At 42.8% G+C, this 16,917-nt stretch overlaps 1 protein-coding gene across 1 annotated transcript in view; it reads right to left on the bottom strand.

Annotated features, from left to right (window-relative positions):
* Positions 1–16,917, bottom strand: part of OTOGL (otogelin like) — a 158,357-nt gene that overhangs the window by 102,245 nt on the left and 39,195 nt on the right. The window contains exons 8-13 of the mRNA XM_038756063.1: positions 9,837–9,964; positions 8,077–8,183; positions 4,318–4,424; positions 2,481–2,606; positions 1,964–2,072; positions 96–142 (exon numbers count right to left, since the gene is read on the bottom strand). Coding sequence (XP_038611991.1) covers positions 96–142; positions 1,964–2,072; positions 2,481–2,606; positions 4,318–4,424; positions 8,077–8,183; positions 9,837–9,964 — 624 coding nt within the window. The remainder of the gene's footprint in view (positions 1–95; positions 143–1,963; positions 2,073–2,480; positions 2,607–4,317; positions 4,425–8,076; positions 8,184–9,836; positions 9,965–16,917) is intronic.

Genomic DNA, 16,917 nt, shown 5'->3' with positions numbered 1-16,917 from the left:
TTGAGATCTCTTCATAAACAGGTCCCATATCTGCTTTCTTTCCCCCATTAACTGAGAAAAATTTCCAGTATAAATATTTAAAATTCAAAAGTTACCTGGACATTCTTGCTCAGTACAGTTCCAAACGCCTCCAACGCAAACACTAAATGGAATGCAACATATGAATTTACGAGCAATGCTTGTTTTTCTATGAAGTTGAAATGAAATCTGTGATAACAAGGATGGTATTTAAGTGCTTACTGTGTACCAGACACTGTTCTGATAGAATATCAAATGTGACCTGGAAATTTGGAATGCAGGCAGTTCTCAGATTTATGACACAATGAATTCCTGAAAACTGCATTTTAAGTCTAAATGGAAGTTGAAATGAATTTTCCCTAAGGACAATGTTATAGATGGTTATTGGTAGTCAACCAAGGATGATGATGATACTATTATTACTACTCCTAACAATAATAATAATATTGATAATAATAATTGTGATATTTTTAAGTGCTTACTGGGTACCAAGCACTGTACTAAGTGCTGGAGTAGATACTGGGTAGTGAGGTACATTACAGTCCCTGTCCTACTTGGGACTCCCAATATAAATGAGAAAAGACACTGAATGCCCATTTTACAAATGAGAAAACTCAAACCCTGAGAAGTTTTGTGACTTGCCCAAGGTCACACATCAGGCAAATAGTTGAGCTAGGATTAGAATCCAGATTCTCCAATCGCCAGGTCCTGTTCTCCCTTTTTACTGAAATTGCCCAGAATAGCACAATCAGTCAACCAACATTCATGTATTTATATTGAGGGAGAGAAGTCCCATGCTGGGATTTATTTCATCAGATGTAAAATGGACCTGTCCTTTTGGATTCTTCCTGTCAATCAAGCAACAGCTTACTTTCCCTGACTACCCCCCAGATCACCCCCCAGAATGTACGCTTGTGTTGGGCAGGGAACGTGTCTGTTTATTGTTATAAAACAATAGTACAGTGCTCCGCACACTGTAAGTGCTCAAGAAATACAATTGAATGAATGAATGAATCATTCCATTGTATTTTCAGAGTGGTTGAAAAGTACAATTTGGCAGAAAATAGAGACAATCCCTACCCAACAAAGGGCTCACAGTCTAGAAGGGGGTGATGGACAACAAAACTAAACAAGTAGACAGGCATCAATAGCATCAATATAAATTATAGATTATCTATAACTATCTATATTATATATTATATAGAATTATAGATATATATACATAATTAATAAAATGAATAGAATAATAAATATGTACATATATACACAAGTGCTTTGGGGCGGGGAGGGGGGTAGAGCAGAGGGACAGAGTAGGGGCAATGGGGAGGGGAGGAGGAGCAGAGGAACAGGGGGCTCAGTCTGGGAAGGCCTCCTAGAGGAGGTGAGCTTTGAATGGGGGAAGCTTTCAGTAGGGCTTTGAATGGGGGAAGTGTGCTAGTTTGGTGGATGTGAGGAAGGAGGGCATTCCAGGCCAGAGGTAGGACATGGGCCAGGGGTTGACAGTGGGACAGGTGACAATGAGGCACAGTGAGGAGGTTAGCAGCACTGGAGCAGAGTGTGCGGTCTAGGCTGTAGATGCAAAGAAGGGAGGTGAGGTAGGAGGGAGCAAGGTGATGGAGCGCTGCCCAGAGAATTCCTGTAGAGAGATAATCTGGGCAGCAGAGTGAAATATAAACTGAAATGGGGAGAGCCAGGAGGTTGGGAGATAAGAAAGGAGGTTGATGCAGTAATCCAGGCTGGATATGATGAGTGATTGTACCAACAGGGTAGCGGTTTGGATGGAGAGGAAAGGGCAGATCTTGGCGATGCTGTGAAGGTGAGACTGGCAGGTTTTGGTGATGGATTGGATACGTGGGGTGAATGAGAGAGCGGAGTCAAGGATGACACGAGGTTTGCGGGCTTTGACAACGCGAAATGGGCAACCCTAGAAAGGATGATGACATACCACTCACTGCATTCCTGCTCAATTCTTGATCCGACTGCATAAGAAGACCCGTGGTAACTGCAGGGACACTTTTCCAAGGAGACACAGGTTCCATTGTCCATTATGAGGCCTAAATGTACATGACACTGATTTCAAATGAAGATAGCAATCATTTCCAATACTTTACACTTCCCAAATATAAGCTCTTTGTGGGCAGGGAATGTGTCTACCAACTCCACTGCATTCATTTGTATTTATTGGATGTTTACTGCATCAACAGCACTGTGCTAAGAGCTAGGGAGGGTACGCTATATCAATAAACAGACACTACAAGCTTACATTGTTCTTTCCCAAGTGCTTAGTACAGTGTTCTGCACACAGTAAGCACTCACTAAATACCATTGATTGATTAATTGATATTGGGCAACCATAACCTGACCCAGATATTTTCCTAGATCTCACTGATATTTGTTCCTATCTGTTCACTATTGAGTTGTTGAAAATCATCAGAAAAGTTGTCAGAAGACGATTTACCTACCATCCGGACAGTAACACCCATCTAGGCAGTGGAGATTGCTTCCAAGACATTCCTTTTCAAATGTGCACGTTGGTGGGCAACAACTGATACAATCTCGGTGAACAAAACTATCGTCACACTTCTCAGCTGGAACATATAAACAGAGGTGGCAATAAACGTGAGATATTAAGAAGTGCTGGGTCTATGGGCGGGGACTAAATTTCAATTCTGTAACAATAATAAATATAACAACAATAATTATAAAGATAATTAGGGAAGCAGTGTGGCCTAGTGGAAAGAGCACAGGCCTGAGAGTCAGAGGAAATGGAGTCCAAACCCGGCTCCACAACTTTCCTGTTGTGTGACTTTAGGCAAAGCACTTGACTTCTCTGTGACTCAGTTCCCTCATCTGCAAAATGGAGATTCGATACCTGTCCTCCCTCCTATTTGGACTGGGTATCCCATGTGGAACCTGATTACCTTGTATCTACCCAAGTGCTTAGTACAGTGCTTGGAGCTTATGAAAAAACTATTATTGTTATTATTGTTATTGTTATTAGTAGTGGTAGTAATAGTAGTAGCAGTACTAGTACAGTGCCTGGCACACAGTAAGCACTTAAGAAATACCCTAATTATTAAGAGCAGTAGTAGTTGTAGTAGTATTACAGTTGGGGTATTTGTTAAACACTTACTATGTGCCAGTCACTGTATTCAATGCTAGGGTAGATACATGATAATTAGACATACTTCCTTTCTCACAGGGGGCTCACAATCCTAAGTAGGAAGGAGAACAGGTATTGAACCTCCATTTTATGGATGAGAATACTGAGGTATAGAGAAGTAAAGTAAGTTAAGTCACAGCAGGCAAGTGACAGAAACAGAATTAGAACTCAGATCCTCTGACTCTGTGCAATTTCCATTAGGCCACTTTAAAATCCTCTATAGCTGCATCACATCTTACAGTCCTCATTACCAAATGTTTGGGAATCACATTTTAGTGTTTGAGTAAGCTAACACTTTTTATGGCATCTGTTAAGTGTTTACTATGTGCCAGGCACTGTGCTAAGCACTGGGGTAGGTACAAGCTAATTAGGTTGGACACAATCCATAACCCACGTGGGGCTCACAGTCTTAATCCTTATTTTAAACATGAGGTAACTGAGAAGTTTGGTGACTTGCCTGAGGTCACACAGCTGACAAGCAGTGTGTGAAGCAGAGTGGTCTAGTGGATAGAGCACGGGCCTGGGAGTCAGAAGGACCTGGGTTCTAATCCTGTCTCAGCCAGTTGTCTGCTCTATGACCTTGGGCAAGTTGCTTCACTTCTCTGCACCTCAGTTATGTCATCTGTGAAAAGGGAATTAAGACTGTGAGCCCCATGTAAGACATGGACTGTGTCCAACTTGATGATCTGCATCTATCCCAGTGCTTAGTACAGTCACTGGAACATAGTAAGCACTTAAATACCATTTTTTAAAAAAGTGGCGGAGTCAGGATTAGAACCCAGGTCCCCTCACTCCCAGACCCACCCTCTGAGAGAAGCAGCGTGGCTTAGTGGAAAGAGCTCGGGTTTGAGAGTCAGAGGACGTGGGTTCTAATCCCGGCTCCACCACTTATCAGCTGTATGACTCTGGGCAAGCCACTTAACTTTTCTATGCCTCAGTTTCCTCATCAGTTAAAATGGGGATTGACTGTGAGCCCCAAGTGGGACAACCTGATTACCTTGTATCTACCCCAGTGCTTGGAGCTTGGCGCATAGTAAGTGCTTAACAAAATACCATCATTATAGTAAGCGCTTAACAAATACCATTCTTATCATTATTATTATTATTAAGAAGCAAAAGGAACATATAAAACATACTGCATGCTGGAAAGTCATCCCTCCAATCTCGAACAGGATAGCCAGCATGAGAGCAGGCCCTGGCATATTCTGTCACTGCTCGGCAGTAACTGTCTTCATCATCACTCCTAAAAAGTAAAAATAGTATTTGTTAAATGCTTCCTCCATGCCAGGCACTGTGCTAAGCCCTGAGGTGGATACAAGCAAATTGGGTTAGACACAGTTCCTGTCCCACATGGGGCACACAGTCTTAATCCCCATTTTACAGATGAGAAAACTGAGGCACAGAGAAGTGAAGTGACTCACCCAAAGTCACGCAGCGGACAAGTGGCAGAGCTGGGATTAGAACCCAGGTCCTTCTGACTCCTAACCCCTTGCTATATCCACTAGCCCATGCTACATCTCTAAAAAGTGAAAATAAGGAGAGGGGAACACTAAATCTTGTTGTAGATTGTAGGATTTTAGGAGGGGAATGCTATGTTCTGTCACATTTGGGAATGGAGGGAGTTCCAAGCCAGCAGGAATACTGTGAGCTGGAGACTGAGACACAATCAATTTGGAAAAGCAGTGTGGCGTGGTGGATAAAACACAGGCCTGGGAGTCAGAAGGATCTGCATTCTAATCCTAGCTCTGCCACTTGTCTGCCCTGTGATGTTGGACAAGTCATTTAACTTCTCTGTACCTCTGTCACCTCATCTGAGAAGGCTAATATAGTAGTGAAGTGATATAGAAGTACGATGGCCTAGTGCAGAATAATGTCTTTACACATTATTAGAACTTCATCACTTCTCTCCACAGAAACCTGCAATGTCTCCCCATTTCTTAACATTACATAAAATAAAAACTTCTAATTATTGATTCTGCCATACATTTCAATGTACACGCACTACTACGTAAGCTCTTAATCCACCTATCTTTCCATTCTCCTCTCATCATTATTATTATCATATTTGTTGAATGCCTACTGTGTCTTAGTACTGTTCTAAGCACTGATGTAGACACAAGTTAATCAGGTTGGACCAAGTCCCTGTCCCACATAGGGCTCACAGTCTAAGTAGAGGGAGAACAGGCACTGAATCCCCATTTTACAGTTGAAGAAACTGAGGCACAGAGAAGTAAAGTGACTTGCCCAGGGTCACACAGCAGACATGTGGTGGAGCCAGAATTAGAACCCTGGTCCTCTGACTCTCAGGCCCGTGCTCCTTCCACTAGCCCTTGCTGCTTCCTCTCCCAACCTTCCACTAACCCATTCAATCCTGTAAGAACAATCTCCCTTAATAGGGCACAAAATTCATGAAACTTCCAAGTGCACCTTTGAAATAAAATACACCAAATTATACTTGAGTTTTTAGGTTTCAATTACTCCGCCCGTAGCTTGCCATACTAATAGTTTCATAGCAAATATCCGGGATTCATTTTTTGTGTTATCTTAGATCCACCATGACAATTATCGTAAGCACTCCAGTAATTTCTGAAATAGACCAGTGTGACACTAGTCTATAAAGTAAGCGGGATTACAAACATACACTAGGTTCATCTTTCAGCACCACAAAATAATGTTTTGCTGGAAACACAGAATTCTGCAGGATAATCACTTCAAGAATGCTGTATTTTGTATGCCTTGATGCTTTCAACATACCTATTGTAAAGTTACCATCCTAAAAAAACCCACAGCATTCTCTGCTACTGTAATCAGAGTCTGGGTAGATTGTCTACTTCCAATTAAGGGGACTTAATAGAAAGAACAACTTGGCAGAAAGGTTGCTGAGCTGCAGAAAACCTATTAAGTGAAATGAAGCCACTAGTAAATGTAAGTCTTGTTTGCCAGCAATTTAAGCTTAATTTAATGAGATCCCAGGACTTCAGAAGTTCCTTCTAGCCAGAAAATATTCACTCACTTTTTAACCACCATGTAAAAATGTTGCACCTCACTGAAGCTCCTGAAAATTAGCTGTTGACTCTATGTACCTTCTTAAATTTACCTGTTTTTGTAGGCACAAAATGATATATAATTTTAAAACAGAATTTTGAAGTGATGAGAAAGCAGCACTGATCAAAAAAATTCCCTACAAAACTGGTGATCTCAAAACTTAGCACTTGATTCAAGCCAATAAAACACTATTGTCCCAGTACTCCTGTTTAATTAAAAAATGGACAAAATGGACACCATCACAACTGAAGAAAACTAAATTTACCTAGAAATTATCGATTTTCAGAGCCCTATTTCAATTTAATTGCAATTAAGTCCAAAAAAGAAATTACTTCCAAGCATGGAATTCACATGTTCATTTATTTTATTATTACTGTTATTATTAGCAATAATAATAATAATAATAATAATAATAATAATTGTAGTATTTGTTAAGCACTTTCTATTGCCAGGCACTGTACTAAGGGGTGGAGTGGATACAAGCAAATTGTGTTAGGCAAAGTCCCTTTCCCACATGAGGCTCACAGTCTCAATTCCCATTTTACAGATGAGGTTACTGAGGCACAGGGAAGTGAAGTGACTTGCCCAAGGTCACCCAGCAGATAAGTGGTGGAGGCGGGATTAGAACCCATGGCCTTCTGACATCCAGGCCCATAATCTACTAGGCCATGCTGCTTACAAATTTTAGGTATTTGTTAAGTGCTTACTATGTGCCACACACTGAATTAGGCAGCATGCTAGACTGATTAGCAGGCTAATCAGGTTGAACACCATCCATGTTCCACAATGAGGCTCGCAGTCTTAATGGGTAGAGAACATGTTTGTTATTCTGTTGTATTGTACTCTCCCATGTGCTTAGAACAGTGCTCTGCACATAGTAAGTGCTCAATAAATATCATTGATTGACTGATCAATTCCCATTTTGCACATAAGGTAACTGAGGCACAGAGAAGTTAGATGATTTGCCCATGGTCACACAGTAGACAAGTGGCAGAACTGGGCTTAGAACCCAGATCCTTTTGACTCCCTGGGCCCATGTTCCATCCACTACACCAAGCTGCTTCTATTTGAAGCATTTTACTCCTGGAGAGGAACTATATCCCCTTTGGGGAAAAATCGATGTGGGTTTAATCACAGTTCCATACTGAAGAATAACTGAGAACCAATTCCTAGAGAATGCCTTTAGCTGGAAAAGGCCTTGGGTCCTCATTTCTGAAAGAGAGAGGGGTGCATTGTCTAAGAACTTAGAATGAACCAACTAGAGTTGGATTGGGAGAATGTGAGTGTTGCAGGAATCTAAAAATACAGCAGGACAGAAGAGCTCTTAAATCAAACAAAAATAGATCTAAGAGGGAAACAGTATCAAATTTCATGGAAATCAGAACAGAGGCTAAATTCTGAACCTACATGTCCCCAGGGAGAAAAAAAAATCCTTTATTTAGAATAACTTGCGTCAAAGTGAGTTCATGCTTTAATTGGGCTTCAGAGACCAAATATGTAAAGAATAGTATCACTAATATCCACTCAGCATGAGCAAAACCCTTATTATTATTTCCCTGAAAATGTTCTTCATAAGGAAATCATTTAATTTGCGTGGAGTAGCTCTAAATTACAGCAGTTGGCAAACCTCGGTTACCCTCCTTGCTTTCCGGATAGTTCCCTCACCAGAGACTTTTGTCTCAAGATCTAGAATCTTTTGGACCATTAGGGCCCTCAAGGAGGAGGAGTGTTCAAGTTTTTAGAGTACATCTAGAAGGCACAAATAATTAAAAATTCAAAGGTCTTAGAGCAAAAGAGAGAAGAGAGGCATTCTTTTAAGAAATGGTCTGCCAGAACATGATTATACTTACTTGCACAGGTCATTGATACAACTAGCAATGTATGAGTAAGGGTCTATGTTCTCATGACAACTGAGGAAAGGAAATTGCAGGAGTATCTGACACTTGAAGAAGATGCCCTAGGGAAAAAAAAATATATTATGTGTTTTATATATACAAACATAGATATACATACATCGTTTAGAATATTTTTTCATGAAATGTATTTTTTTCTCATTTTTCTCACCCCTTTCACCTTCTGTGGGCTGAAAAATAACCTTATTATCCTTGATTTAATTAGTATATCTATTACTTCAGCCTCCATCCTTGTTAGCAAAAAGGGACACAATCAGAGCATCAGATCACTTAGGATCCAGATAATTAAACAGAATGAGCAGAGATGTTCCAACCAAATAACTAATTTCATTGTTCATTGCCTTCATGATCATTCAAAACATATAATAATAGCATTTATTAAGAGCTTACTATGTGCAAAGCACTGTTCTAAGCGCTGAAACTAATCAATTCATTCATTCAATATCCAGAGTTTATGTGTCCTTTGTGTTTATGTGGAACTGTTTCATATAAAATATTTTAATAAATGGAGTGACTGGGCTGGCACTTAAAATGCCAAACTACCTATAGCATTACCAATTATATCATTAAGAAAATTCATTTTAAGGACAAAGTCAATCAATCAATAGTATTTATTGAGCACTTTATTCAGGGCACTGTACTAAACACTTAAGAGCCTACGTGAGAGTGAGTAAATATGATCTCTGCCCTCCAGGTCAGTTACAGGTATGAAAATAAATTATAGGTCAACTACAATACAGAGAGAGGAAACAGGTATGAAAATAAATCATAGGTAGGAAGAAGCAGTAGAGTATAAATTTGTATACACAAATGCAATGAGGGGGTATGAGTACCTGAGGGTTTAAGTGGTGGGATTTACTGAAATATCCATTGAAGGGGAGTGTGGATTAGGTTATGAGAGACTAATCAGGGAAGGCCTCCTGTAGGAGATGTGATTTCAGAAGCATCTTGAACAGGAGGGGAGTTGGGATTTATGGGATGTAATGGAGGAGGGAGTTCTAAACAGAAGGGAGGATGAAAGCTGCTGCTCAGCAGCAAGAGAGTTGAAAATAAAAAACAGTTGGTGGGTTGGCTTGTGATATTTGGCATAGGATGCTTAGGCAGAAAACAGTGGCTCCCAGGAATGATATGAAAAAAAAAATATTGAACCAGTGAGGGTCTTAGGATTAGACCACTAACTTGTGAACAATTTGGGGGACTGATCACCTAGGGGTTTGTTTCACTGTGGTCATCCCAACAGGGACATCCCAACACACAGAGGATGACTGAATTTTGGAGCATAGTGGTGAGTATCCCTGCCTGTCACACGGGAGACCGGGGTTCGATTCCCCAACGGAAAGGCTAGTGTATTTCCCCTTCTAGACTATGAGCCTGTCATTGGGTAGGGACCGTCTCTATATGTTGACAACTTGTACCTCCCAAGCGCTTAGTACAGTGCTCTGCACACAGTAAGTGCTCAATGAATACGGTTGAATGAATGAATGAATTTGAGTGGGTTGCCTTGGTTTTCCTTGCTCTGAGCCACCAGAAACTTCAACTAGCCCTGACTCTGAATATAAACTCCTAGAGGGCAGGGACTAGATGTAATTTTATATTCTGCAAAGGTAGATGTCCCCTACAAACGAGGGCAATCCAGATTAGGTGGCCCATATCAACAAATGTGCTATCTGTGTCAAAACATTCATGAATTAACTTACCTCAAATGTCGCTTCTTTAGTCAGGCATGGGCTGGGAAAATCCGAGCCAGTGGCAATGCATGTGTTATCATCTGGGATTTGTACAGTCCAGCTGTTCATAAAAACAGCAATGTCTTCGGTATATTCATCTGCAGCCCCCAAAAAATCAACAACCTGATTTTGCACACATATATTTCCTCCAACACAAAAGTAGACATATGGACTGGGATTTTTGTCAAGGATATCAGCTGAATGGCTTTGATATGACATAACCAATCAAAATAACCTTGCTCAAGGTAGTAGAAACAGGTAGAACAAAATTTAATGGGGACAGATATCCTATGGTGCATCCAGGAAGAAATTATAGATAGATCAATACAAAGTGGGAGATTAATAGCATAAAAAATAAATAGATAGTAACTGCGCTATTAAGTATTTACTTTGGCCAAGCACTAGTATAAGCACAGGAGTAGATATAATATAATCACCTTGGATACAATCAGTCAACCAATCAATGTTATTTATTGAGCACTTACTGAGTACAGAGCACTGTATTAAGCACTTGGGAGAATCAAATACAACAGAGTTGATAGATATATTCCCTGCCCACAGCGAGTTTACAGTCTAGAGGGGGAGACAGACAGACCGACAGAGAGACAGAAAGAATCACCACCTCTTGTTGGGCTCACATCTAAGGAGGAGTAAGGACAGGAATTTAACCCCCACTTTACAAATGAGGAAACTGAAGCACAGACAAATTAAGTGATTTGCCCAAGATAATATAGCCACCGGCAAGTGAGGGAGCCGGGATTAGAAGGCCAGGTCAAGCGACTCCCAATCTTCCTACTATGCCACACATTAAAGCACTTAGTACAATGTTCTGCACACAGTAAGCACTCAATAAATACGACTGACTGAATTCAGGCAATCTACATCAAATTTTAGCCAACAGCTGTATGCTGGTTGAGTGGTTGGATTTTCAGCCTAGTTTTTTGGTTGTTCATGTATTGAGGCTGAGGTTCATTCTAAACATAGTTAGATCATTGTACCCTTTCCTGCAACAGAGACTAGCCAGTGTCTTTACATCCAGTCCTGAGGTGAAACACAGAGAAGGCAAGATAGTGAGGAGAATTGGATGGAGTGGAGAAGGGAGGATGAGAAGGAAGAAGAAAAGGAAGTAACTAAGAGGACAGATACTCATTAAAAGAAAAGAGCAACTGAAAAGAACTGAAAAGAAGACACCTTCCTGGTTTAGTGTCATTACTTTGGAGCATGGGGAAACCCAAAATTATAAGATAAAGGAAAGAGAGACATAGGAGTAAAATCAATCATCGAAGAGGAAAAATGTTTATAAAGAAACAAAATCTTTCAGCAGAGGAAAGGAAAAAAATAGAAAAGGGAAGAGATCAAAAACAGAAAGAGAGGAAGAGAAAAAGGACAAAAATAATAATAATTACGGTACTTGCTAAACATTTACTATGTGCTGAAACTATTCTAAGCACTGGGATAGATATAAGCTAATCAGAATGGACACAGTCCCTATCCCACAGGTGGCGCCTACTCTAAATTGGAAGGAGGATCATTTAATCCCCATTTTACAGATGGGGTAACTGAGGCACAGAGATGTTAAGGGGCTTGGCCAAAGTTACACAGTTGACAGGTAGCAGAGTCAGGATTAGAACCCAGATCCTCTGACTCCCACGGCTAAGCTCTTTCCACTAGGTGGCACTTCAGTCTATACTTCACGCCACTGCCCGGAACATCTTTGTGCAGAAACGCTCTGGGCGTGTTACTCCCCTCCTCAAAAATCTCTAGTGGCTACCAGTCAACCTACGCATCAGGCAAAAACTCCTCACTCTCGGCTTCAAGGCTCTCCATTACCTCGCCCCCTCCTACCTCACCTCCCTTCCTTCCTTCTACAGCCCAGCCTGCACCCTCCGCTCCTTTGCCCCTAACCTGCTCACTGTGCCTCGTTCTCGCCTGTCCCACCATCGACACCCAGCCCACATCCTTCCCCTGGCCTGGAATGCCCTCCTGCCACACATCCGCCAACCTAGCTCTCTTCCTCCCTTCAAAGCCCTACTGAGAGCTCACCTCCTCCAGGAGGCCTTTCCAGACTGAGCCCCCTCCTTCCTCTCCCCCTCCCCATCCCCCCTGCCCTACCTCCTTCCCCTCCCCACAGCACCTGTATATATGTTTGTACAGATTTATTACTCTATTTTACTTGTACATATTTACTATTCTATTTGTTTTATTTTGTTAATATGTTTTGTTTTATTGTCTGTATCCCCCTTCTAGACTGTGAGCCCGTTGTTGGGTAGGGACCATCTCTATATGTTGCCAACTTGTACTTCCCAAGCGCTTAGTACAGTGCTCTGCACACAGTAAGTGCTCAATAAATACGAATGAATGAATGAATGAATGAATGAATGCTCCTCAAGGATGAGGATAGAAGGGAAGAACTGAATTAACAATAACAATAATAATGATAATAATAATATAATCAGATCAGACACAGTACCTCTCCTACATGAGGCTCACAGTCTAGGAGGGATGGAGAGCATGCATACGCATTATGCCCATCTTATAAAGGAAGAAACTGAGGCACAGAGAGTTTTAAATGACTTGCCCAAAGTCACGCCAGGTCACCCAGCAGAGCCGGGACTAGAATCCAGGTGATGTGACTGAGTTTTTGTGCTCTTTCCAGCAGTCAACACTACCTCCTTATAAATGAAAACAATGGCAAGCATTGATAATTCAGCTACTGACATAGTGGCTAAAAGCTAAATGTAAATCAAGCACATTGCAATTGTGAAGTGACTAAGGCTTTTAATGGTATAGTCTTTTAAAAAATATAAAGAATAATGATACGATTTCTGGTCCAGGCAGTCTACTAGATTTCTTAAGATCCTTCCTTCTGTCCTCACTGAGGGATTGGAGCATAGAGGAAGCACTCCATAATGGAGCTGTACAGTCAAGGCAGAACCGTAAGATTCATGTACAAAGACAGAGATGCAGCTGAACTCTAGTTGCTGCTTCAAAGTTCCAGGGTAGAATAGAGATGCTAATACGAGATGGAGTTACTATTGGGTAGGTCGTGCTGGACTGCTATTATGTCTTCCTTCCAGCTGAAGGCTGCTTGCCTACTTGTGCCAGAAAACCACAGCATGAGAAGCAATGTTGCCTATTGATTAGAGCATGGGCCTGGGAGTCAGAAGATCATGGGTTCTAATCCCAGGTCTGCCACTTGTCTGCTGTGTCACCTTGGGCAAGTTACTTCACTTCTCTGTGCCTCAATTACCTTGTCTGGAAAATGGGGATTGAGACTGTGAGCCCCACTTGGGATGTGGACTGTGTCCAACCTGATTAGCTCCTTATTGACACCCATGCCCATCACCCCCCCCAGCTCTTCCGTACACTCAACTCCCTTCTCAGGCCCCCGGTTCCTCCCCCTCCTCCTTCCCTCACCCCCAACGATCTGGCCTCCTACTTCATTAACAAAATTAAATCCATCAGGTCCGACCTCCCCAAAGTCTCTTCCCCCCTTTCTCCATCCCCCCGGCTCTCAACACTCTCTGCTACTCTCCCATCCTTCCCAGCAGTGTCCTCAGAGGAGCTCTCCTCCCTCCTCTCAAGTGCTACTCCGGCCACCTGTGCTTCTGACCCCATTCCCTCTCATCTCATGAAATCTCTCGCTCCATCCCTTCTCCCCTCCTTAACTTCCATCTTCAACTGCTCACTCTCCACTGGTTCCTTCCCCTCTGCCTTCAAACATGCCCATGTCTCTCCCATCCTAAAAAACCCTCGCTTGACCCCACCTCACCTTCTAGGTATCGTCCCATATCCCTCCTACCATTCCTTTCCAAACTCCTTGAACGAGTTGTCTACACTCGCTGCCTAGAATTCCTCAATAACAACTCTCTCCTCGACCCCCTCCAGTCTGGCTTCCGTCCCCTACATTCCACGGAAACTGCCCTCTCAAAGGTCAACAATGACCTCCTGCTTGCCAAATCCAACGGCTCCTACTCTGTCCTAATCCTCCTTGACCTCTCAGCTGCCTTTGACACTGTGGACCACCCCCTTCTTCTCAACACGCTATCTGACCTTGGCTTCACAGACTCTGTCCTCTCCTGGTTCTCCTCTTACCTCTCCGGTCATTCTTTCTCAGTCTCTTTTGCAGGCTCCTCCTCCCCCTCCCATTCTCTCACTGTGGGGGTTCCCCAAGGTTCAGTGCTTGGTCCCCTTCTGTTCTCGATCTACACGCACTCCCTTGGTGACCTCATTCACTCCCACGGCTTCAACTATCATCTCTACGCTGATGACACCCAGATCTACATCTCTGCCCCTGCTCTCTCCCCCTCTCTCCAGGCTCGTATCTCCCCCTGCCTTCAGGACATCTCCATTTGGATGTCTGCCCACCACCTAAAGCTCAACATGTCGAAGACTGAACTCCTGGTCTTCCCTCCCAAACCTTGCCCTCTCCCTGACTTTCCCATCTCTGTTGACGGCACTACCATCCTTCCCGTCTCACAAGCCCGCAACCTTGGTGTCATCCTCGACTCCGCTCTCTCATTCACCCCTCACATCCAAGCCGTCACCAAAACCTGCCGGTCTCAGCTCCACAACATTGCCAAGATCCGCCCTTTCCTCTCCATCCCAACTGCTACCCTGCTCATTCAAGCTCTCATCCTATCCCGTCTGGACTACTGCAACAGCCTTCTTTCTGATCTCCCATCCTCGTGTCTCTCTCCACTTCAATCCATACTTCATGCTGCTGCCCGGATTATCTTTGTCCAGAAATGCTCTGGGCATGTTACTCCTCTCCTCAAAAATCTTCAGTGGCTACCAATCAATCTGCGCATCAGGCAGAAACTCCTCACCCTCGGCTTCAAGGCTCTCCATCACCTTGCCCCCTCCTACCTCACCTCCCTTCTCTCCTTCTACAGCCCAGTCCGCACCCTCTGTTCCTCTACCGCTCACCTCCTCACTGTACCTCGCTCTCGCCTGTCCCGCCATCGACCCCCGGCCCACGTCATCCCCCAGGCCTGGAATGCCCTCCCTCTGCCCATCCGCCAAGCTAGCTCTCTTCCTCCCTTCAAGGCCCTGCTGACAGCTCACCTCCTCCAGGAGGCCTTCCCAGACTGAGCCCCTTCCTTCCTCTCCCCCTCGTCCCCCTCTCCATCCCCCCATCTTACCTCCTTCCCTTCCCCACAGCACCTGTATATATGTATATATGTTTGTACATATTTTTTTACTCTATTTATTTATTTATTTATTTATTTATTTATTTATTTATTTATTTTATTTGTACATATCTATTCTATTTATTTTATTTTGTTAGTATGTTTGGTTTTGTTCTCTGTCTCCCCCTTTTAGACTGTGAGCCCACTGTTGGGTAGGGACTGTCTCTATATGTTGCCAATTTGTACTTCCCAAGCGCTTAGTACAGTGCTCTGCACATAGTAAGCGCTCAATAAATACGATTGATGATGATGATGATTAGCTTGTATGAACCGCAGCGCTTAGTACAGCTCCTGGCACATAGTAAGCGCTTGACAAATACTATAAAAAACAAATAAATAAACAAAAACCCAGAAGCAGCTATGAGAAAAGGGAAACTCAAGTCAGTGGTATTTTCTGAGTGCTTACTGTGTGCAGAGCACTGTACCAAATGTTTGGGAGAGCACAGTGCAACAGAATTGGCAGATATGTAGACATGGAGAAGCCAGAGGAGGAAAAAGTCCAACTTGTACTTCCCAAGCACTTAGTACAGTGCTCTGCACACAGCTCAATAAATATGATTGAATGAATGAATGAATGAATGAATGAATGAATGAGTGAATGAATGAATGAATGAATGAATGAATGAATGAATGAATGAATGAATGAGGAAGAGGAAGACAAGGATAAGGAATGAGAAAGAGGAGGCAGACTGGCCTTTATTGAGAGTCTGTTTTGTGCAAATACTGTCCTAGGCACTGAAGGGAATTAAGAGTCAAATACTTTATGGGACAAGATCCCAGCCCTCAGGCAGTTCATTCTTTAATTGAGAAAATAGGCATGCAACCCAAAATCTCTACAATGACATACATCAGCGGCAGCATTCAGTCAGCACTTTTGGGGACAAAGCACTGTACTAGGGAACATGCAATAAAGTGAAAAAAACACTGTCTCTACCTTTGTGAAGGTTTCAATTCATTCATTCAATTGTATTTGTTGAACACTTACTGTGTGCAGAGCACTGTACTAGGCCCTTGGAAAGTGCAGTAAGTACATAAGTACTTATAAGTTGGCCTAGTGGATAGAACATGGGCCTGGGAGTCAGAGGATCTGGGTTCTAATCCCAGCTCTGCCACTTCTCTCCAGCGTGACCTTGGGAAAGTCACTTTACTTCTCTATCAGCTCCCTCATCTGTAAAATGGGGATCGAGACTGTGAGCCCCACATGGGACAGGGACCGTGTCCAACCCGATTTGCTTGTATCCACCCCAGCGCTTAGTACGGTGCCTGGCACGTTGTAAGCACTTAACAAATACCATAAATAAATAATAATATAAGATAATCAGGTCGGACAGTAGTCCCAGCCCCACTTTGAGCTCACAGCCTAAGTAGGAGTGAGCAGGATTAAATCCTCATTTTACAGATGAGAAAACTGAGGCACAGAAATATTAAGTGACTAGCCCAAGAGCAAACAACAGACTGGTGGCAGAGCCAGGATTAGAACTCAGGTCCTCTGAATCCCAGGCCCATAGTCTTCCTACAAGGCCAGACCGCTTCACAATCAGTGATTTCAATTAGTGATTGAAGTTAAAGAGAAGGATTTATACAGGGCAATGAACAACTCAGGTTTAGGTATACTAGGTTTTAAATGGATCTGGGGCACCCCAATACATATTGTAGAACAGGTAAGAAGAAAGACATATATTTGGGAGGAAACACACCAAGGCCGAGGTTTTTTGAACCACGGGAGATGAATTTCCAGTACACTGAATCAAGAGAGAAAAGAGTGCAGGACCTAGAACTGAGCTTTGGAAGACAACCACAGTTGAGAATGAGAAATCCCCCGGCCCCCATGATCAATTTATCAATCAACCAATGGTATT

This window comes from Tachyglossus aculeatus, chromosome 14 (genome assembly GCF_015852505.1).
Source record: "Tachyglossus aculeatus isolate mTacAcu1 chromosome 14, mTacAcu1.pri, whole genome shotgun sequence".
In the NCBI taxonomy this organism is placed as follows: Eukaryota; Metazoa; Chordata; class Mammalia; order Monotremata; family Tachyglossidae; genus Tachyglossus; species Tachyglossus aculeatus.
Note: the sequence above shows the minus strand (reverse complement) of the source record. Positions and strands in the feature narration are given on the sequence as shown.